The 24,715-nt window shown below is 35.6% G+C and overlaps 1 protein-coding gene across 1 annotated transcript; it reads left to right on the top strand.

The window, feature by feature from the left end:
- The first annotated feature begins 959 nt into the window (after nucleotides 1-959).
- On the top strand, nucleotides 960-24,278 carry rmc1 (regulator of MON1-CCZ1). The gene is made up of 21 exons (XM_033639286.2): nucleotides 960-1,181; nucleotides 2,859-2,935; nucleotides 3,105-3,189; nucleotides 6,383-6,439; nucleotides 7,129-7,215; nucleotides 9,771-9,911; nucleotides 11,549-11,652; nucleotides 12,042-12,131; nucleotides 12,856-12,961; nucleotides 13,494-13,602; nucleotides 13,713-13,757; nucleotides 13,862-13,915; nucleotides 14,204-14,332; nucleotides 15,338-15,444; nucleotides 15,548-15,667; nucleotides 17,189-17,266; nucleotides 17,421-17,525; nucleotides 18,252-18,320; nucleotides 18,411-18,498; nucleotides 20,935-21,072; nucleotides 23,320-24,278. The coding sequence occupies exons 1-21, from the start codon at nucleotides 1,083-1,085 to the stop codon at nucleotides 23,397-23,399; spliced, it is 1,968 nt and encodes a 655-aa protein (XP_033495177.2). The 5' UTR covers nucleotides 960-1,082; the 3' UTR covers nucleotides 23,400-24,278.
- The last annotated feature ends 437 nt before the right edge of the window (nucleotides 24,279-24,715 follow it).

Genomic DNA, 24,715 nt, shown 5'->3' with positions numbered 1-24,715 from the left:
TCACTGCATATTTCTCTCTTAAACACGTGATCTTGAGACAGTCACATGACTTCCAGCAGCAAGAACAAGAAGTCTTCCGCCCTGATTCCAGCATAAAAGAGTAATCCCCATAAATATTTGTCTAATAACAAAAAAAAACACTAAGAGGAAATAAAAAAATAAAGGCAAAGTACTGCAAGAGTTACGAACTTGAACTTAGAACAAAAAGTACAATAAAATGAAAAAGATGAATGCTGCATATGCCTGTTTATGTTTGTACATAAGTTTGCATGTTTTACGTGTATATCCAGTATCCTTTCAGGTAGGTAAAACCTGGTAAACTACTGCGTATTTACTAATACTATTAATTAATAATATTAATTATTTTTATTCATTCTTCTTTCTAATTTATTTATAGTTAGCTTTTAATGTTTGTGTATATATTCACTGAAAATCAAAGTTTAAAACAAATTAAAAATATACTTAAGAATTCTAAACAACAAGTATGCACAATAGTGTCTTAAACGAGAAATGTTTATGTACCGGTATGTCCTAAAATATTGTTACGAACTGGCACCAAACCTTACATTTTGTGAAAATGTGAAAATGAATGCCAAAATAGCAGATTTCATATGAAAGTACCACGATTTGAAGTTTAATTTAGAAGATATAGGTCTATTTAGATGCAGAAGTAACACCTAAAAAGAGCAGAAAGAAAAAAATGGGATAGTATTACAGTAGAAGTGTGTGTAGCGTCCATCAAATACACGGTGCTTTCAATGACACAAGGAAAAAGATCAGAAAAACTCAAGAACATAATGAAGAAACAGATAAATCAGTTAAAACAGATTGTTAAATTGTAAATATAACAACAGCCATTATTTATTTATTATTTTTATTCTATTAATTTGTAAATAGTTCGAAAATAGTAAATCTGTTTGTTTGTTTTTGCTTTTATTCTGAAGACCCTTACCTGAAACCGGAAGTGCTATGGCCGCTACATGAAGTGAACAGTTCCTGTCTGCTGCCGAGGCTGTCAGGACTCTGAACTGAGGATAAAACAATAATAATAAAAGTATTAACTGTAATAATAAAGTGTGAGGATGAGTGAGGAACATTACCTGGAGCTCTGTGAGAACCCGGTACAGTTTGAACATGCTTCCAGCGTCAACAATGTCTTCTTCGACGAAGCTAATAAGCAGGTGAGCTAAGCTAGTTAGCAACGAGGCGGCTAACTTAGCTAAGCAAAATGGCTAGCTGGCAAAGTGATATAGTTTGTTTAAAGAACATTTATTGTCAGCATGTCAACAACGCTTTTTATTACGTAAGGTTGAGATTACTTTCTGTACAGTTTGCTGGTTAATGTGACACTTCTTTATTTTAAATAAACAACTGATAAATTGGTAACTGTTAGCCTGGTTAAAAACAATTAAGAAATTTGACTTATTAAAATACCAGATTTGAAATAAGTATTCAAATCCTTTACTGAAGTTAAAGTACTAATACTATACTATGAAAGTACTACACTGAAAGTAAGTACAAGTCCAGTCCTACATTCAAGTACTTACTTAAGTAAAAGTAATCAGTAAAATGTAAGTACTTAGAGTAAAAGTACACACTGTGCAGTAACATATCCCCTGTCATATTTGACAGATGGAGCCCTAACAACATGTTTGAATCGTTTCCCATATTTCATTAGTTATGAGAGAGATGGAATTTTACCTTTTATTCAAGCTGTATCATGTGATTGTCAAACACAGTTTCATATATGAAGTGAGACAACATGAGAGCAGGATGTCTGAGTTGTTAAAGTGATACCCCAAACTTGTAATCTTTCACCCATTCTTGAGAATTGGGACAAATCATGTCCTCCCAAAACTTAGAAAAACCACAAAATAAAACAAAACAAAACAAAACTTAAAATTATAACTTAGCATCACACTGATTTAATTTCTGGGGTGAAACATTATATCTGCTTTTGTTTTTTTTAAACTTTTAACCCACCCTGTTTCAGAAAACAGCCTTGTCTCAGACAATAATTCAAAACTTGAAATTTCAAAAAATTTCTTATTTCAAAAAATAAGTTAAAAGCCTTCAAAGTCTAAAACTAACAATACATAATGATAACATCAGTGTCAAAATGCACTGCTATAATCAGAAAATAAATAAATAAAAATAATCACTGGGAGGTTGGCCCATTATGAGGTTTATTAGTCAAGACTTGAAAAGGTAAAAAAAAAAATAGAAATAAGGTTTTGTCCCACTTCTCAAGAATGAATGCTTTATAGAAAAAAAATGTCAATATTCGCTTTGTTGTTCTTTAAATGGTCCTTTTGTTTTGTCTAAGTATTATAGAAACAAAATTAAGAAGGTGACAGGTGCGACTTGCTGCTGTTGCAGCCGACATTGTGACTCATTTATATTATGGTCAGTGAGGAAGGAAATACTCAGCTCCTTTAAAAGTTAACAACAGATTAAAATAACTGCATTACAAGTTAAAGACCTGCCTTGAAAATCTTATATAAGCCTTTAAAAGTATAAATACCCATCAGGGAGTTACATTATTTCATATAATATAACTGGATAATGTAGAGTCATGTAGAATCTTTTATTTTAATTTAATTTAATTTAATTTTTCTTTAAAATTTTATATACTTTATTAATCCCCCTGAGGGGAAATTCAATTTTTTCACTCTTTTGTCATTAACACACAGGTCGGAAAGACACACACATGCACAAACAGGACTTAATCTGTAAATAAATCTGTTAAAAAAAAAAAAAAAGATAGTAAATTGTATGCTGTAGGGTTTTTTGTTTGTTTGTTTGTTTTCTAATGTATTTATTTTGAGGGGTTTTTACACCCTGAACTCTGGCTGCAGGTGTTTGCGGTGCGTTCAGGTGGAGCCACGGGAGTAGTGGTCAAAGGCCCAGATGACAAGAGCAGTGTTGCCTTCAGGTACATCAGGATGGATTTAGTGATGGGATGAATACTGTCAACTGTTTGGGATTTGTTGCATTTAAGGCCTGTTGAGCTTTTTATTATCAGTTTTTCAATCTGCATTAGAGGTGTGAAATGTGAGGACAATAATCATATATATTGATAATGTAATTTGTGTGTTTAACAGAATGGACGATAAAGGAGAAGTTAAGTGTATAAAATTCTCCATTGGAAATAAGATTTTGGCGGTTCAGAGGACTTCAAAGTCTGTGGTGAGTTTGGCTGAGCAGAACAAGACTCTAATGATAATAATAAGAATAATAAATCATTCTCTGAGGATACCAACCAAACATTTGCAGTAATTTCACTTATTGTAAAGAAGACACTGCATCTGGTGAAGGTTTTTCTCCATATTTGATCAGAGAAGTTGGTGTTTTCTCAGTATAAACAAGGAAAATTAATCAGTTGGATTTATTCTAAATAAAAGGAAATGTTTAAGGTTACTATCAATCAATCAATCAATCAATCAATTTTATTTATAAAGCCCAATATCACAAATCACAATTTGCCTCACAGGGCTTTACAGCATACGACATCCCTCTGTCCTTATGACCCTCGCAGCGGATAAGGAAAAACTCCCCAAAAAAAACCCTTTAACGGGGAAAAAAAACGGTAGAAACCTCAGGAAGAGCAACTGAGGAGGGATCCCTCTTCCAGGACGGACAGACGTGCAACAGATGTCGTACAGAACAGATCAGCATAATAAATTAACAGTAATCCACATGACACAATGAGACAGAGAGAGAGACAGAGAGAGAGATGCAGGTAATGACAGTAGGTTACAACAACATTATTGAAAGTAATAATATTATAGTTATAGTTCTGGCTACTGTGGTACAATATGTTGAAAGTATGTATTAATATCTGGCAGTATACATGTGTGACAATAGTCATATGTGTATAATAACAGTAGAAGTATGACTAATGACTAATGATGGCAGCAGCAGCAGGAGGCATCTGGCAGGACCACGGCAGCAGCACAACCACACACGTCACGCTGTCCAGGCACCGCTGCGATATGAGTTAATCTGAGAGACAGTGGAGCACAAAGGCTCCGGAGAAGAAGCCGAGTTAGTGACATCCAGAATGGCCGAGTTAGCAAGATGCAGTAATAGAATATGAGAGAGAGAGAGAGAGAGAAGGAGAGAAGGTGCCCGGTGTATTATAGGGGGGTCCTCTGGCAGACTAGGCCTAAGTCAGCCTAACTAGGGGCTGGTACAGGGCAAGCCTGAGCCAGCCCTAACTATAAGCTTTATCAAAGAGGAAAGTCTTAAGTCTAGTCTTAAATGTGGAGACGGTGTCTGCCTCCCGGACCGTAACAGGAAGATGATTGCACAGGAGAGGAGCCTGATAGCTGAAGGCTCTAGCTCCTGATCTACTTTTGGAGACTTTAGGGACCACGAGTAACCCTGCGTTCTCAGAGCGCAGTGTTCTGGTGGGATAATATGGCACTATGAGCTCACTAAGATATGATGGAGCTTGACCATTTAGAGCTTTATAAGTTAACAGTAGGATTTTAAATTCAATTCTGGATTTTACAGGGAGCCAGTGCAGAGAAGCTAAAACAGGAGAAATATGATCTTGTTTCTTAGTTCCTGTTAGTACACGTGCTGCTGCATTCTGAATTAGCTGGAGAGTTTTTAAGGACTTACTAGAGCTACCTGATAATAGAGAGTTACAGTAATCCAGCCTAGAGGTAACAAAAGCGTGGACCAATTTTTCTGCATCTTTTTGGGTCAGGATAGGCCTAATTTTCGCAATATTATGCAGATGAAAAAATGCAGTCCGTGAGGTTTGTTTTAAATGAGAATTAAAAGACAAATCTTGATCAAATATTACTCCGAGGTTTCTTATGGTAGTGCTAGAGGCCAGAGCAATGCCATCTAGAGAAACTATGTCATCAGATAAAGAGTCTCTGAGTTGTTTGGGGCCAAGAACAATAACTTCAGTTTTGTCTGAATTTAACATCAGGAAATTGGTGCTCATCCAAGTTTTTATGTCTTTAAGGCAGTTATGGAGTTTAGTTAATTGATTACTTTCTTCTGGCTTCATCGATAAATACAACTGAGTATCATCCGCATAACAATGGAAATTTATAGAGTGATTTCTAATGATGTTACCTAAAGGAAGCATATATAGAGTAAATAGGATTGGTCCGAGCACAGAACCTTGCGGAACTCCAAAACAAACTTTGGTACGTAAGGATGATTCATTATGAACGTCAACAAACTGAAAACGATCAGATAAATAAGATTTAAACCAGCTTAGTGCAGAACCTTTTAGGCCAATTAAGTGATCTAGTCTCTGCAGTAGAATTTGATGGTCAATTGTGTCAAACGCCGCACTAAGATCTAATAAAACAAGTACAGAGACAAGTCCTTTGTCTGAAGCAATCAGAAGGTCATTTGTAATTTTAACTAGTGCTGTCTCAGTGCTATGATGCACTCTAAATCCTGACTGAAATTCCTCAAATAAATTATTATCATGGAGAAAATCACACAGCTGGTCTGCGACTACTTTCTCAAGGATCTTTGACATAAAGGGAAGATTAGATATTGGTCTATAGTTGGCTAACACCTCTGGATCCAGGGTGGGCTTTTTAAGTAGAGGTTTAATTACAGCTACCTTAAAAGACTGTGGTACATAGCCTGTTAATAAGGATATATTGATCATATCTAATATATGAGTGTTAACTAAAGGAAAGACCTCCTTAAGTAGCCTAGTTGGGATGGGGTCTAAGAGACACGTTGATGATTTAGATGAAGAAATCACTGCTGTCAATTCTTGAATAGAAATTGGGGAGAAGCAATCTAAATATATATTAGGTCTTACAGCTGTGTTTGAGGTTAGATAGGTACTATCTGAGGACAGGAGGTCATGAATTTTGCCTCTAATAGTTAGAATTTTGTCATTAAAAAAGCTCATAAAATCATTACTGTTAAGGGCTAAAGGAATACAAGGCTCAATAGAGCTTTGACTCTCAGTCAGCCTGGCTACAGTGCTGAAAAGAAACCTGGGGTTGTTCTTGTTTTCTTCTATTAATGCTGAGTAATAGTTTGCTCTGGCATTGCGGAGGCCCCTCTTATAAGTTTTGAGACTGTCTGTCCAGATTAAACGAGATTCTTCCAGTTTGGTCAATCGCCAATTCCTTTCAAATTTTCGCGATATTTGTTTTAACTTACGGGTTTGAGAGTTATACCAAGGAGCGAACTTTCTTTGCTTTTTTAACTTCTTTTTAAGAGGAGCTACAGAGTCAAGTGTTGAGTGTACTATCCACGGTTCATATATTATGAAGCTAAAAAAATCAGTATACATGGTTACGGGATCATCTGTGCAGCTTTAATCCTGTGTTGTTATCTGGGGAAAAGCTCTGATCTAAACTATTGATTTTAATGTTGTCTGCAGGATTTCATCAACTTCATACCTGACTATCCACACACAGAGTTCAGCCAGGAATGCAAGGTATCCAGCATCATCTTTTTTACTTTATTTTGAGAAGTATTTCCTCCTTTTAAAGGTTCAGCGTGTAAGATTTAGGGGGATTTAGTTGCATCTAGCGGACTGCAGATTGCAAGCAGGATAAACCTCTCCTGGTTAAAATTCCGCTAATGTTCATTGCTCAAAAGGTTTTTATCGGGAGCTGAATTATCCACAGAGGTCTCTTCCTCTCCAAAACAAACAGACCAGGTTATTTAAACCAGTAAAAATACAATTAAACGGCTTTACTTGAAAAAGCCTGTGTTTTTCCAGCACTCTTGTTGCAGAGGGTATGTTAACTTCAGTGGCCAACACCAAAACACGATTTTCCCTATCTAGAGCCAGTGTTTGGTTCATCCGTTCGGGGCTAGTGTGGTAACATGGTGGTGCAACGTGACAATTTCCATAGATGAGGACCTGCTCTCTATGTAGACAAAATGGCTCATTCCAAGGTGACAAAATGCAAAAAAATCTTATTTTCAGGTGATAACACATTAAATAAAACAAACTTATTATATTATATTCCATTTCTGACAATATATCCATATAACTAAATTGTACACACTGGACCTTTAAATACTCACTTAAGAAATAAAACAAAAACCTAATAAAGAATATGACTTAAACTCTATTTTTCTGTAATTCAGCTGTATTTGTTGTTTCTTTTCCTGCAGACGAAGAACGCAAGTGTTTTGGGTTTCTGTTGGACAAACTGGAACGAGATTGTGTTCATCACTGACCAGGGGATAGAGTTCTACCAGGTAAAACACTCTACCACAGAGATTTTATAAAATATAAGCAAATAATATGTAGACGGCCTCTCTGTAATGTTTGGCCACTTTTAGGTTCCACTGTTTTGTGTTCTGAATTACAGATTTTGACAGCTCTTTTAATTTGCCTGATGAAGACTGTGTTTACAAAGTCGCAATAAATTAACTTTCTTAATGTGTTAGTGTTGTCTTCTAAGTGGAGCCTAGACTTATAATATATGAGCTATTTTATGACAGATTAGAGTCGGTTCTCACAGGCTCAGGGGACTGGTCATCAGTTGAAAATTTTCAATAGAGTGCTGAAGTCACGCCCCTTCCGGTAGAGCTCATGGGACCTTAGATCGGTAAAAATATGAATGGCAGTGAATGGGAAGAGCAATATTATCTTTTGTTCCCGTTTGAGTTGCGACATGAAATCCAAATATGTTATTAATGAATTTAAAACATAAATTTTAAGGTCAAGAAAGTCATACTTTGTGGTAAAACTGTTGAGATATAAGCTTTTTAATTAGAAAGACTCAAGAGGAGGTTGCGTATGTGACGTCATAGCTTTCGCTCGCTTCCCACAGCTTGGCCTCCCCGCTGAAATTCCACTGTTTTATGATTAATCGATTTATGATTGAAGATGTCTGTGTGTTTTGTGCCAGGTTGCAGTCACTCCAAGCTGCAGGAAGAGAGCGAAAGCTATGATGTCACATACGCAACCGCCTCCTGTGTACTTTTTCTAATTACGTTTTTTTCAAAAGCTTATATCTCAGCAGTTTTACCACAAAGTATGACTTTCTTGACCTTAAAATTTATGTTTTAAATTCATTAACGACATATTTGGATTTCATGTCACAACTCAAACGGGACCAAAAGCTAATATTTCTCTCCTCATTCACTGCCATTCATATTTTTTCCGATCTAAGGTCCCATGAGCTTCACCGGAAGGGGTGTGACTTCGGCACTCTATACTCGTGCCCTATGTGATACCTAAAGTTTGATGCAAATAACTACGTGACAGAGGTCTTTGCTGCATGTCATAACCCTCCTTTTTTTCCATGTTTCCTGTCTGTCTCTGCACTGACTGTCAAATAAACCCAAATGCAAAAACTTAATCTTAAAAACAGTAAATTAAAGTCAGCTCTATAATTATAAATATATTATGATACAGCTTATAATATTAAAGCTATTTTTTTTTTTTCATTTTACAGAAGTCAGGGTGATTTAAACCTGCAATGTTGAACTTTTGTCTCCCCCTTTGGCAGTGATGCATGCTTATAATGTGCTGTATGTCTGCAGGTGAGCATGCCACATCTCCCCTGCCACAATGAGCACTCCCTTCAAGTTTTTTTTCTTTTTTTATCTGAAGCATCCAGTCCAGAAATTTTTCTTGGACACCTCTGAGGATTTTCTGCTGGCTTCTACCATACTCCTAGCCAGTGTTGTCACAATACTTGAATTTCTAACTTTGATACAATACCTTAAAAATATTGATATTTGATACCATTTTCGGTACCATGTCAAAAAATTGACATTGAGGGCATACAATTAACATGACAATGACAACATTTCTTTTCTTGGTTAGTAGCAGAGAGCAACAGAATGACTGGAGAAAGGACAGCTAGTAACGGTGTATCAATACTGCAGAAAATGACTATTGAAACATTTTCAGATATTCAGAATTGATATGTATTGATCAGGGTTGCAACGGTATGAGATCTTCATGGCATGATAACCATATCAGAAAATACTAGTATCACAATATACACTTTAATACAATTGTTAATATTATCAGTTAGGGGCCCCCAAAGAAATAACACAAGGGTTTTTGGGGGTTTGAACAAACACTTTATTATAATTGAAACTTGAAACCATTTTATTTAGTGGAAGTATGTGTAAAAAGTCTGACAGGCATTCAAGCAGGTTAGATTCTACATCTGGTTGTATTTTTTCCCCAATACCGTAGATAAGCAAATAAACACAGTATGAACATCAGTTTTCTTATCACGGTGCATTCGCTGCAGCCCTAGTATTGGTATGTCGATATTTTGGACAACACTACTCCTCGCCTCTGCTCTGTCACTAGGGTGTCTTCCTCCCTCCCACCTCCTTTTGCACTGGCTGGTTGACGTAAAAGATATCACTTCCAGTGCCACTGCACAGGAAAGTCACCACTGATTTCATGAACAATGCTGACAACTACAGATAGCTTTTTCTAGTGGCAACAGGCTAAATTGATGTTATGTAAACTCTTTTGGCAAGTGCTTGAATGTAACAGCTGTTCATTTATATGTTTAAGACCTACTTTAAATGTGAAATGTTGTTAAACACAAGCATCCATTGTTGAACTTAAAAAATACTGGCAAATTGACAATTGATTGAAGTTTGATGTCTTAGCCTGCTGCTGCAGTCAGAACCAAAAAGTATTGAGGTTTGATGCCCAACACTGGACAAGCTGACGTCCTAAAGAGTTAAACAGTTTTGTTTTTTTGGTGTGTGTTGAACGTCACAGGGCCGACAGTGTGTCTACAGAGTATTGTGTTTGTTGTCTCTCCTCTCAGGTGTTTCCTGACAAGCGCAGTCTGAAGCTGCTGAAAAGTCAGAGCATTAACGTGAACTGGTACCAGTACTGTCCAGAGACAGCCGTCATCCTGCTGTCCACCACCGTGCAGGGAAACATCCTGCAGCCTTTTGCTTTCAGGGTGAGCACACACTCATCATCTGAATTTATTTTATATTTCTAAGTCTATGTCTTTGATGTGTTGAGATTTGATTTTCTACACATAACACAAACTGGGCAGCTAATCTAGATTTTTATGTGATATGTATACAGTCAGACAGACAAATGTTGATTTTTATCCAAGAAAAAATAAAAAATCTGACCAGAAAGCTGAAGGTTTTTAGATGAAAATAATGTTAATGTGTTAATGCTCAGCTGTTTAAAGTAATAATTAGTTTCACGACAGTGCATATTAAGCAGTAATCTCTGGCGATTGTTGGTGGGTTGTATGGAAGGCCATTCAGTAGCCATTAATATTAAATAAATAAATGAATAAATATACCTGTGAAATCCATCCTGAAAAAAAAAATTAATGAGGCAATAAGTATAAAATAAATATAAAAATGAATCAGTATAGTTCAATTATTAAAATAAATAGGTTTGTATATATATATACAAGGACTATATGACCAGCTGGGAAATAAATATGACATAAGGTTAGAAAAGTCCCCTGATATGAATAAAAGTAGTTCTTTACAAAATGTCCTTTCTAGAATAAAAACTGGTTTATTTAACTATATTAAGTAATGTATTTATTTATATTTACATTTATTTATTTCTTATTTATTTATTTAGTATTACATTGCAGTCTGTGGATGGGAACACCTGTGTCTCTGGTTTATGTTTTTGATAAATCACTTTTGAGCTATTTTGTTTTTGTTTGGTTTTCTTTAATAGTTTTTAGACGAGACACCCCAGGTGAAAACAGTCAGTTTTAAGATTTTGCTTCCATATCATGTTTTCTTTCTGACTGATGGAAAGAAAACATCCAAAATACACTTTTAGGTTTATTTTTGTTCAGATTTATGTTCTGAATATTCATGCAAAAATCACATATTTAATTAGATAATGCCCCATCTGCACATTTTAACATAAAATTAAAAAAAAAACTTGTAATATTGAAAAAAGTTGAGGCCAGCTCAACTTTTGTTAGTAACATGTCACTCGCATCAGCAGTGACAAGTGTTGGACATCAGTTTGTAGCTTCATGTCACCTGCTTCCTCTTAAAATGACTTTTAGACTGTTGTGCCACTCCTAGTGTGAACACTGCATAAAATGTCAGCAAAATGAAACAAAAATTTTGGGGCGTCGGTGGCTTAGTGGTAGAGCAGGTGCCCCATGTACAAGGCTGTTGCCGCAGCGGCCCAGGTTCAACTCCAGCCTGTGGCCCTTTGCTGCATGTCACTCCCTCTCCCTCTCCCCCTTTCGCACTTGTCTGTCCTATCAATTAAAGGCTAAAAATCCCCAAAAAATATCTTAAAAAGAAAGAAAGAAAAAGAAAAAAAGAAACAAAAATTTTGAACCAGGCTTTATCCAATGTTCAGATTTTAGTTCAGGAAATATCTGCAAATTAGTGCATATCAATTCAGATTATGCCTCATTTGCTTATTTAGACATACATTTTCAGAAACCTTGTAATAAAAAATATAATTGTCTTATTGTAAGTGGTAAACTGGTGAAGTTTCAGTGTGATATCTATTAGTTCAAAATGTTACCCTGTTTACCTATAGTCTCTCCCTTCAGTTGCTAATAAATGAGCTTGTTGTTTTGTTTTTCAGAATGGGACAATGTCCAAGATGTCTAAGTTTGAGATCGAGCTGCCGGTCGTCCCCAAACCTGCCAAACTCAGCCTGTCAGAGAGGGACATTGCCATGGCAACCATGTAAGTTGTTACCATTTCTTTTACTTAAAGGTTTGCATTTTTGGTACAAACAGCAGCTTTAACTTCAACTTAAAAAAATATTTAGAGTTATAGCCTTAGTTTTTGTTGTAATTGTAAGTTGAAATCATTAGTTTTGATATTATATCCATCCCTGGTGTTTATTTTATTTTATTCTACTGACTTTTATTTATTGATTTTAACATTTTGTTGTTTTGTCGTTGTAATAATAATAAATACAATTTTAAACAAAGTTTGTATTTCTTTATTTATTATTTATTTGTTTTTTGTCTTCGGTGTTTCATTTGTGCCATTTTGGCATTTGACTTTCTGAAAGTGAACCAAAGAGTGGAAAAAAGAAAAGTTATTAATTAACATCTCTCTCTTTATAGTTATGGTCAGCTGTATGTGATGTATCTGAAGCATCACTCCAGAACAGCCAACAGTCCCAGTGCAGAAGTGGTGCTCTATCACTTACCAAGGTACAGACACACACACACACACACACACACACGTACACAAGTACATCAATCAATCAATCAATCAATTTTATTTATAAAGCCCAATATCACAAATCACAATTTGCCTCACAGGGCTTTACAGCATACAACATCCCTCTGTCCTTATGACCCTCGCAGCGGATAAGGAAAAACTCCCCAAAAAAACCCCTTTACCGGGGAAAAAAAACGGTAGAAACCTCAGGAAGAGCAACTGAGGAGGGATCCCTCTTCCAGGACGGACAGACGTGCAATAGATGTCGTACCGAACAGATCAGCATCATAAATTAACAGTAATCCGCATGACATGTATTTATTATTGGGGCAAAAACAAAAGTAGTGACTTTACATAAACAATAGAAACAGAGATAAAATACAGAGTGATGTACAGAATTTAACATAAAACAAAAAACAAAATAATCCCAATAATAATGACATCATGCAGTTACAGTTATCTCCATTAGTGTGAATGTTTCACAGGGAGAATCTGAAAAATCTGACACGTTAATGTGACATTCTGCTCTTAAAAGGTGTCATGTAAGTGAAGTTACTCACAGCACACACATGTCCATGTTATGGTATTATTCTTTACACACAGGTACCATTAACTTGTTAACCAATATCAAACCCTGAACGTTTAAAGAAACACGTGTGTGTGTGTGTGTGTGTGTGTGTGTGTGTGTTTTGTGTGTGTTGTGTGTGTTTTTAGGGAGGGTGCATGTAAGAAGACTCATGTGTTGAAGTTGAACACGACGGGGAAGTTTGCTCTGAACATCGTTGATAACCTGGTGGTGGTTCATCATCAGAGCTCCCAGGTTTGATCACCTGTGTTATTATTAATATACATGTTAGTTGTTTCTGTCATGGTGTAATTCAGAATGAAAATTACTAAAGCACTTGAAGTGTTCTCTGTGCAGCTGTATTATCTAAGAAAATAACAGAAGAAAGCAGCATGGAGGCCTGTAAAACTTTACAGTGGTTACTTCTTTTTTATATCTCTTTCTTATTCAGTTTCTCTTAGAAACCTTGGTTTAGACTTATTGGATCAGTGTCCGAATGCTGCTTGGACAGAAAGCGATAGTATTTGTGGTGGCCTGTCATTGCATCTTGCTGGCAAAAGGGCTAAAGGGACTCGATATATGCAGATACTAAATATTAAATGACTCGAATAGGGATCAGGGTAAAAAAAAACTTGACCGGGACATCCCCAGTGGTAGTACTTTTACTGATGTAAAGGATTTGAATACGTCTACTTCTGGTGTAATTTACACTGTGTGTGTGTGTGTGTGTGTGTGTGTGTGCGCGCGCGCGCGTGTGTGTGTGTGCTTTTGTGCGTTTGTGTGTCAGACGTCTCTGATCTTCGACATCAATCTGAAGGAACCAGACTGTGCTGTCAACACACACCAACCTGTCCTACCTGCTCGCTCTATACACCCCTACAGGATACCCCTCGCAGGTATGCACGCATGCGCGCACACACACACACACACACACACACATACACACACACACACAAAAAGTCAAGTTATTTTTAGTGTGTATGTTCATGTTTCTGTCTTTGTGCAGGTCCAGCAGTTGTTCCGTCTCAGCCTCCAGTACCATGTCAGCTCTGTATCCTCTAACACAGGTTTCCATGCTGTTATACTGTGTCAACACCAGAACATTTTCATAGTTTTTTAAACATTTCTCACACCGATCTTTAACCATCACACCAGACTCTTCCTCCTGGAGTGTCTTCCAACCTGACATCATCATCAGTGCCAGTGAAGGTTTGGAAAACACACACTTCCATGCTTTAACACACACAAACACACACATTCAACCAGTGGACTTTACTTTGGGTATTTTTTACTTCAACTTCTGTAACTCCTTAAGAAATTAAAATCCGATTTATGAGAAAGCAACAGAACTGCAGAAATGTGAAAGATGTGAAAATGTCCAAAACATTTCTGTCTCTTTATGTTTCTGCAGACACATGTTGTGGACTTTATACCATGTATCAACATCTATAGAGTATTATTAATATGTTACGTCCTTACTTTGTCTCTCTGTGTCAGGTTACTTGTGGTACTTACAGGTGAAGTTGCCTCCAACTGTCAACCTGCTGCAGGACAAAGGCAAACTGATGGACTTCCTGTTACGACGAAGAGACTGCAAGATGGTCATCCTGTCTGTCTGCTCACAGAGTGCGTCTGTCTGGAACAATGTTTATTTTATGTCCACCAAAAGTGTTTTGTGTTTTGTCTGACAACATTATGGAAAGGAATCCTACAGGGATAGACCTCTAGAGTAAGATCCTTTTTGTTTAATCAGAAAGAGCTCCAAAATCACCGTCACCGAACCCACCAGACCATCTAGATAAACAGTAATTTTACTGTGTATAGAGCAGTATATTTTCACGTCTAATTAGGTGAATTAAGGGTTTATTTCAACCAAACCAGAGGTGGTGATTGTGGCAACAGTGGAAGGAAAAACCAAGATGGTTTCTGTGAGTTTTATTTTATGTCTGTTGACGTGTTTTGCAATTTAAAAAAATCAGTTATTTCAATAGAGTCTGGAGGGTTTGGCGATGGCAATATTGGGGCTGTTTCTAGTGAAACAAAAATGGTTTTACTCTTTAACAAAAAGGTCTGATCCTTTCCATAATTTTGCCAGACTCTTAGAATGATGATCTGAGTCTGTCAGTGACAAAAACAAACACTTTTAATGGATGTAAACAGACAGTGTGAACATGCCCTGAGTGGTTACATTGTAGCCTGTTTTGCTGCAGTGCTCTCAATCAATTATGGACCAGTTTCAAAAATTGCGGTTCCCTCACTTGGACACAGAAACATGGAAAAATAGAGTCCAGGTTAAAAAATACTGTGCCTACCCTTTAAAGTCTTTTTATCTTTATGTAGGAATAGGTCAGTCTGCATGTCTGTGATTTTTTTTTTTTTCATCCAAAGAAATTACTAACTGAAAAAAAAATTGTTTTCAAAAATGTTTAGAAACTGTTTCAGGTGATGCATTTCTACAGAATTCAGGGTTTGAAAAATGACTGAAATCTGATCTGAAAACAGCGCAAAACAACAGAAAGTGAAACACTGAGGAGTTACCAAACTTAGTTTCTGGCAACAATAAAATAGTAAATAGTAAAAGTGTAGGAGTGGTGCTCCTACACTTAATATTTTCTGTCTTTTTCTTCTCAGTCTTGGAGGGTGGGGAGAAGGGAAGTCTTCCTGTTGTGGCAACCGTCTTTGACAAACTCAATCAGGTGTATAAAGAATACCTGGAGGCAGAGCAGACCTACACTGTGGTGAGCGATCTAGTTTTCTGAAAATGTTTCGGAACAAGACAAACCCTGGACTCAGTGTTGGTATATCTGAGATATTTTCTTTGTGTTTTTTCTGTGTTTGTAGGCGATGGAGTCCGGTCCGAGTCGAGGCAGTGCAGCCCAGAAGCGTCCAATCAGAACTCAGGCAGTCATCGACCAATCAGACATGTACACACACGTCCTGTCATCATTCACAGAGAGGAAGGTATTATGCAGACAAATACAAAAACCCATCTTATGAAGCTAAAAGGCTGGAAGAAAATGAATGTTTAATGTGTTTGTTTAATACTAGGGCTGTCCCAGATACCAAATTTGGAGCATCAAAGCTCTGTTGAGAAATATTCACCATTAATCAAAGCTTTGATGGAGGGATTTTTTTTTGAAACCTTAGATTTTAGCCGTTGCACCTTAAATATTGTGACAATTAGTCACTTTGTTAGTATGCAGGTCGCAGTGACAGTAGCCATTATAGCTAGAAAAAGAAAACTTTGCTAGACGGTTGAGCTAATACTGATAGTTTTCAGGTGATTTGCTAAGCCAGTTGTAGATTTGTGATATGCCAGATTCCTTTGGTGTATCTGGCTCTCAACCTTTTTGGGTTGGGTTGGTTGGCTCTCAACCTTTATAAATTTTTGAAGTATTCCAGATGCTTGATTTTTTTCAAGATCTTGTCAGCGTATCTATAAGCCCTTCCAGGCCACTAAGTTAAATGTCCTTGTCTGAGAATTACTGATAAATAATGTTGATACATAAAGAACTAGGTTGGATAATTTCTTAATTTATGGGCCATTTGTGATTTTTTTCTGGGTAATGGTATAAAAAAAACAGAGCATTTAAATACCATGGCACAGATCAAAGCTTCAAAGCAGTCCAATCAGTCCTATTAAATACATTTATATATATGTATATATATATATATATATATATATATATATATATATATATTTTTTTTACAAATGTCTTACTTGACAAAAGTCTTCTTGGAAATACGGCTGTTAGAACAAGATAACCCACACATTTAAAGTAAGTCCATATAAAGCTGGCGACATCTTAAAGTGCATCTTCTTTTTTCCAGTTTTGGTCTTCTGCTCACACCAAATTTTGTTTTTCACACCTAAAAATTTGACTTTTTTTTGGTAACTGTCTCCTGAGTAGATCCATCTTAAAGTGATGCCTTCGTGTTTTAATATGGACAAGAAAAACTATGATGTATTTAAATATCAATATAGCCGATCATAAAGCAAAAATCTTTATTAAAAAAACTATGTAAAAACACTTGTGTGGACACGTTTTATCTTACCCACATCTTAATTTGACTTCTTGAATGAAATATCAGACAAAAAAAGAACTGGAAACACAGAAATAAGAAACAATCAAATTAAGATAACATATAACCTTATTTATCCTAAGGGGGGAAAAAAGCAATAATAAAATTAATAGAACTAAAACAAAATAAAACATAAAATGTTTGAGAAAAACAAGGATAATGCATAAAAGATAGAGAACAGATACATGTTAAAAAATATTTAAATTAAATTAAATGACCTTGACTGCTCTGCAGAGAAAAAAAATGTCCAAAAAGGGTTTGCTGTGACACACAGTGACATATTTTAAACCAATCTGATATCAGAGAATTTATTAAGAAGACAAACAAGAATAATAAATGAATAAAAGATACACAAAACTTAAATTAAATGCCATTCACTGCTCTTTGTGTGCTCTGCAGGGTGTCTCCCATAAATTCATCATTGCGGTACTGATGGAGTACATCCGCTCTCTGAACCAGTTTCAGATCACTGTGCAGGTAAAACCAGAAAAAAACTATGTATGTATGTATGTATCTATCTATCTATCTATCTATCTTATCTACAATTTTACATTTAATGTAGAAAACAATCCAGGAAAATCTTTACATTTTCACCTGCTCAATTTCTTACTGAACTTTTTGTGTCTTTCAGCATTACCTGTACGAGCTGGTGATAAAGACGTTGGTGCAGCACAACCTCTTCTACATGCTACACCAATTCCTCCAATATCACGTCCTCAGTGACTCCAAACCACTGGTGAGTTCAAATCCAAACTAACATTCAGGTAAAATAGTGATAGCATCATTGACAGTAAACTACTACTGTCACTGCAATTTCTAACTTTCAGTATCAACTTTCAATACCATTTTTGATTCGGGAAAGAAACCTAAAATCAATTTAGCATAATTAAGTGTTTCCTTTCACAATTAAATTAAAGAACTCATCGGGGAACATTTCTGTTCATAAAGAGGTACATATTGCTGTACACAGATAAACTGTGCTCATTTTGCTGTTCAGGTGAAACTCTTCATCACAACTATAAAAGTAAACTTTGTTACCAAAAGGTTAGGGCTGCAGCTAACCATTATTTTTATTGTCTATTAATAATAATCTAATTTTTTTTATTAATCGATGGGCTGTTTGATCTATAAAATGTCCGAAAATTGTGAAAAATGTTGATTAGTGTTTTCCAAAGCTAAAGCTGACATCCTGTGTCAAGTGTCTTGTTCTGTCCACAACCCAAAGATATTCAGTTTACTGTCATGAAAGAGTAACAAAAACAGAAAACATTCACTTTTTTTTTTTCATAAATAAACTACTCATACAGATTAATTATGAAATCAGTCAGCAATTAATTTTATTGTTGACAGCTAATCGATTTATTATTGCAACTCTACAAAAGGTCACTTGGTCTTTTATTTTTCTTTCAGCTAATTTACCTTTTTAGTAATTAACCTTTAAATTGTCTTTATTTGTGTTCAGGCCTGTTTACTTCTGTCTCTGGAGAGTACGTATCCTCCTGCACACCAGCTGTCACTGGACATGCTGAAGGTATCAAACACACACACATGCACGCACACACCTTAAATAATGACAAACTTGATTTGAGCTTAATTATTTTAATTGATTTTGTGCTTTTAGCGTCTCTCCACAGCCAACGATGAGATTGTGGAGGTTCTGCTGTCGAAGCAGCAGGTTCTGGGCGCGCTCAGATTCATCCGTAGTGTCGGTACGTTGATGTTCAATTTTGTACCAGGATACAGTCTCTAGTTTTTTCATGTACTGGTCAATTTTGAGAGGCTATTTTGCTTCCATAACATGTCTTACTTCATTGGAAAGAAAAAGTCCAGAAATGCATGAAAAAAAACCCACACATTTAATTAGATAAAGCCTCATTTGCATATTTAAACCTAAAAGTTTGGAAAACTTGTAATATAACGAAATTATTGACTTCTGTGAGTAATCAACTGGGGAAGTTTCATGGTGAGGTCTATTAGTTGGCTATCTATCTGGTGTGTCTCCTCTTAAAACGGACACCTTTAAGCAGCATCAGTTTTTATTTCTACTGAAAGGAGGATTAGGGCCATGTTAAAGGAAAAAAAATCATAGAATTAGAGAATAAAGTTGTAAATCTACGAGAAAAAAGTCTAAATATTGCAAGATTAAAGTCATTATTATAGGATAAGGAGCTGGCCTCCGGTTTGTTTTTCCCTTGTTCTGGTTATCAACACATCTGGGTGACGCCATTGTATGTGTGTTAGTACATTGGATGTGTTTCCATTCACATCCCCTACAATGGTGGAGCAAAGCCAGCATACCGTCCCAGTAGAGGCAGGCTGAGGATTAAAGTCTGATCAATTATGAGACAGGGATCAATATTTTTAGCCTATCATATGAAACACAACAGACAAATGCTCAGGTTAGCACAACAAACAGAATGGCACGTGGCTCAGTCACTATGAGGAGCACATGTAAATACACCAGAGCTGAAGACCCACCTGCCGTTTCCCTGTGTAACAGTCAGCTCCAGCAGCACTGGAAAGAGAGTTACGCATAAGAACAGGGCAGTGTGCTGGTGTTCCTCCACTGTTGTAGGAGATGTGAATGGAACACATCCACATACGATGGTTCCACCCAGATGTGCCGATCACCAGGACGAAGAAAAAACACACTGGAGGCCAGCTCCTTATCCGTATTGCTTTCTGGCAACCATAGGACACAAAGCAGAATGAGATATGTTGTAAGTATTTGAATGTAAACACACTGAACATGATAACACACAGTGCGGCATCATCCAGATGTGTAATCATTGGCGGGACCCTTCTATAATGTAGTCTGCAATATGACACAACAACCTTCAAGGGGTGTTTTTCTTGGTGGTGCAATAGTGGAAGTAGAGCGGGGTGGTAATGCATTACAATGTAATAATATCACCTGTTGGTAACGTGTTATATTACTTTGGTACTGATGAAACATATATTATCATCACCATCAACACTGCTAGTAGACACTTTAATCAACCATTGTTTATTCAGGGAAGACTGACTGAGCATTAAGCTCTTTTACAGCGATGCCCTGAGTTCACATTCAATGGGCTGGAAGGATAGAAATATATATTGCAATAAAGTGATGACAAAAAAAATCCATAAAAACAAATAAGTAGCAGCAATGTCTATCAAGTATTCTAAACAGCAAGAAAAAAATAGTAAAAAGAAGTTAAATAATTAAGAATGGAGTCTGCCATAAAGGACAGACACACAAAGACTTTGTCGCTTTTTATACCAAACTTTCCGGTCTTAATCTGTGACTTCTTTCTTCTAAAATTGCGAGTTTAATCTCTCGATATTTCAACTTTATTCTCATAGATGTATGACTTTATTCTTGAAATCTAAGATTTACTTTCTGTAACATGGCTCTAATCCTCCATTGTAGTATTCAAAGACACTCACTGATTTTGTTTCAGTGAGCAGAAGCACCCACATATGTATTCCCAGGTGACAACAGTGAGGATTTGGGTGCTGTAACAAAACTGAAGTTTAAGTCTTAAAGTGTTTACTGTACTTTTTAAAAATTTGACTTTTTGTCACAATACCTGATGTTAAATGTGTTGTTTATGTTTTACCTGGATAATCTATTGTGAATTATTGTAATTATCATGAATAGTATTTATTTGTTAATTGTACTTTTTGTATCTTGTATCATTACCTGCACTATAGTTTGACCCTTGTGTTAAAGGATAGGTTGGGATTTTTTCAAGTTAGTCTTAACACAGTACTTATATGTTCTATTGAAAGAGTCATTGGTGGCTGTAATCATTCCTGTCATCCATATTGACAACACTGTAAGAGATGGAGGATAAAAACAAGTCGGTATCTTGCAGAATAATGGCTTGAGTGAAAACATTACCCATCGTACACAAGGGATGTGGGTATTGCATTAAGTTTGACTTTAAATAAATCTTAATTATTCTTTAAAGTCAGTAGTAGAATGTATATAAGTATATTTGCTCAAGTGCTGTACTTCCATACTTTAGAAATCAATATTTTTGCACACAAAATATTTGGAAATGTACAAGTACTAGTGAAATGATAAGTCGATTGACTTAAAATTAACTGACACCTAATCTGATAATTGACTAACCCTGAACTGGTTGCACTGGATGCAGGTGGCCATGACAACGTGTCAGCCAGGAAGTTTCTGGATGCAGCACGGCAAACCGGAGACCAGATGTTGTTCTACACTGTGTTCAGGTCATTCCAGCAGAGAAACCAGCGGCTGAGAGGTAGTCCCAGCTTCAACCCCGGTAAGAGAAAACACACACATGGGTGAATCTAAATAGCTGATATTATATTATCTAAAGTTAAATCCACTGACAGTGCATTACTTCTTCAGTTATTGACTTTCAGACGTCTTAAAGATGTAGTTGGTGGACTCTGTCTTATGATGTGTTAAAACCTTTTATTTGCTTCTTCTTATCAACTGACAAAATGGATTTTTATCATTCAAATTGGCATCAAAAATGTATAAAATGTGGGTTAACAAAACCTGCAGCCACTCTGTGTATCTAATCCATGCCAAGTTAATTAATTTATGAATATAAATTAAAATATTGAAATGTATCATCTTTTTACATAACCATATCTAGTGGCAGCAGAGATCTCTCAATGTGAAAACCTATACAGATGAAAACTCTGAATGGCACAATTCAAGTAGAGATGTGAAAAAATGTAGTTCAGTTTGGGTGAACCAATCTTTAAGAGTCTCAGGCATAACCTGACACCGATTACAATCAGCTTGTTTATATTTACAAATGATAGTATTGAGAACTGACAACAACAACAAAAAAACCCTCTAACCTATACTATGACTTAGTTTTGTGGCATACTATACCATAACATTTTTTATGGCATACTATACTATGACCTTTTTTATAGCATACTATACTATGACCTTTTTTATAGCATACTATACTATGACCTTTTTTATGGTATACTATACTATGACCTTTTTTATAGCACACTATACTATGACCTTTTTTATAGCATACTATCCTATGACCTTTTTTATAGCACACTATACTATGACCTTTTTTACAGCACACTATCCTATGACCTTTTTTATAGCACACTATACTATGAACTTTTTTATAGCATACTATACTATGACCTTTTTTATAGCACACTATACTATGACCTTTTTTATGGCATACTATACTATGACCTTTTTTATAGCACACTATACTATGACCTTTTTTACAGCACACTATCCTATGACCTTTTTTATAGCACACTATACTATGAACTTTTTTATAGCATACTATACTATGACCTTTTTTATAGCATACTATACTATGAACTTTTTTATAGCACTCTATGCTATGAACTTTTTTATGGCACACTATACTATGACCTTTTTTATAGCACACTATACTATGAACTTTTTTATAGCATACTATACTATGACCTTTTTTATAGCATACTATACTATGAACTTTTTTATAGCACTCTATGCTATGAACTTTTTTATGGCACACTATACTATGACCTTTTTTATGGCACACTATACTATGAACTTTTTTATAGCATACTATACTATGACCTTTTTTATAGCACACTATACTATGAACTTTTTTATAGCATACTATACTATGACCTTTTTATAGCACACTATACTATGACCTTTTTTATGGTACACAATACAATGACCTCTTTTTATGGCATACTATGCTATGATTTTTTTATGGCTTATACTATTACCTTTATAGGGCATATTATACTATGGCTTTTTTATGGCATACAATACTATGACATTTTTTAGGGCATTCTGTATGATGATGTTTTTTTATTGCATACTATACGACAATGTTTTTATGGCATACTATGACTTTTTTAGGGCATAATACACTATGATATTTTATGACTTTTTATGGCATACTATACACTATACTATGACATTTACTATACTAGTACTTTTTTATGGAATGCTATAGTATGACTTTTTATGACATACTGTAACTTTTTTATGGCTTACCATACACTGTTCTATGATATTTATATGTCATACTATACTAAAACTTTTTTATGGCATACAATACTATGACATTTGTTGTCATACTATACTATGACTTTTTGTAAAGCATACTGTACTATGACTTGTATCACATACTATTCTTTGAATTTTTGGCATACTTTACTATTAATTTTTATGGCATAGTATACTTCAACCTAGACACACAGGGTGCCTGAAAAGTTGTGGGACATTTTTAATGCCAGTTACAAGGAACAATAACTAAGTTAAAGGTATATATGAGAAGAAAAACTACATTTCTGGTTTAATTCATTCGACAGTAAAGCAACTTCACTTTCGAGACATTGAAAGTAAATATCAGGTGTAAAATACTTCATATCAGTGTACTGAAGACCACTCAAGACCACATTTAAGCACATTAACCATTAAGCTTTTTTGTGACTTCCTTATATGTTATGTTACTTATGAATGTTGTGGCATAAAACACCTATTATCAAGGTCCTCTCTGTCTCCCTTTCTCCAGGAGAGCACTGTGAGGAGCATGTTGTTTACTTCAAGCAGCTGTTTGGGGATCACGCTCTGATGAAACCCTCCACTGTGTAAACCACCAGGACAAAAACACACACAGACTACACTTACCCGGACATCAGCAGACTGGAGTCTCCCCCTCCGTCAGTTTGGCCTCACAGGAAGCTCAGGAGACAACCTCATGGGTGACAAGCCAACACGTGGGTTAAATGCACACTCATATTCAATGCTCAATATCATTTTTATTATGCTGTTTGTGTTTGCACAAATAAACATGTATCCTGATTATACTGTGGCATGTAAACCTGATCCAGGTCTCTAATCCCATACATACATTAGATAATTAGTCTGATTTATCAGATAATTTGGTACTTAAACTTGATCAGCATAGGATATTTTAAGCTGATAATTATATCATTCATCATCATACTCAAAGTAAAAGTATTACTGACCTGCTGCATGTCCTGCTGTCTGCTGGTTTCTTATGTACACAGAATCAGAGATGTACCTGCACAGGTGATCAGAATCCTTTAGAATGATAGAATCATGTAAACAGGGAGATCATTAATCAGGTTACTTTGGTCTTTATAAATGTCTTAATCAGAATATGAACAAATCTGAAAATAACTTGGATAAATGTGAACCCACTAACTGTAGCCAACTCGGGTGATGAGTCACTGATGTCAACTGTCAGAGGCTGAATGTTGGTATGCCTGTATGAATATTTTGTACATATTACATAATGTGTTCATTTTTTCAAGATAATGTATTATTGTATTCCTTACAGTCACCACTTCTTAATTCTTCACTTTTAAATCAAACTGCAATGAACAGTATAGAGTAACCTTGGAAATATGTTTTAATGTTTTTGTAAATGGGTCTAATATAAATAGTGTATGTACATTATACGTTTGACTATTTAAATGTCTACAGCTAATAAAAGATTAAAATACAGGTGTTTCTAAGAGTGTTATTTTTGTGGTCTGTCAAAAAGTCATAGAAGTCATAGTACAATATGTAAAAAAAAAAAAAAAAGTACCATAAAAAGTCATATTCTGTGATAATTGTCATGAAAAAGTTCGAGTACAGTATGCCGTCAAAATTGTCACAAAAAAAGTCATAGTATGGTATGCCATCGAAATGTCATTTTAAAAAGCTATGTGTAGTATGACATGAAAATGTCATAAAATGTTATCAATATCGTCAAAAGTGATTGAAAAAAACATATTTTAATGTATTCTCATTGAACGGTTCATATGATATCCTACAAAAAATGCATGCACTATAACATTCCAGATGCTTGAAATAATGCCCAAAACAATCCCCCGTGTAAGTGTTTCTGATGGTAGCTCTGACCGAAACCTCAGCAAAAACATCCAGCAAACGGAGTG

Source organism: Epinephelus lanceolatus, chromosome 20, assembly GCF_041903045.1.
Source record: "Epinephelus lanceolatus isolate andai-2023 chromosome 20, ASM4190304v1, whole genome shotgun sequence".
NCBI classification, from domain to species: domain Eukaryota; kingdom Metazoa; phylum Chordata; class Actinopteri; order Perciformes; family Serranidae; genus Epinephelus; species Epinephelus lanceolatus.
This window is presented reverse-complemented; position numbering and strand designations above follow the sequence as displayed.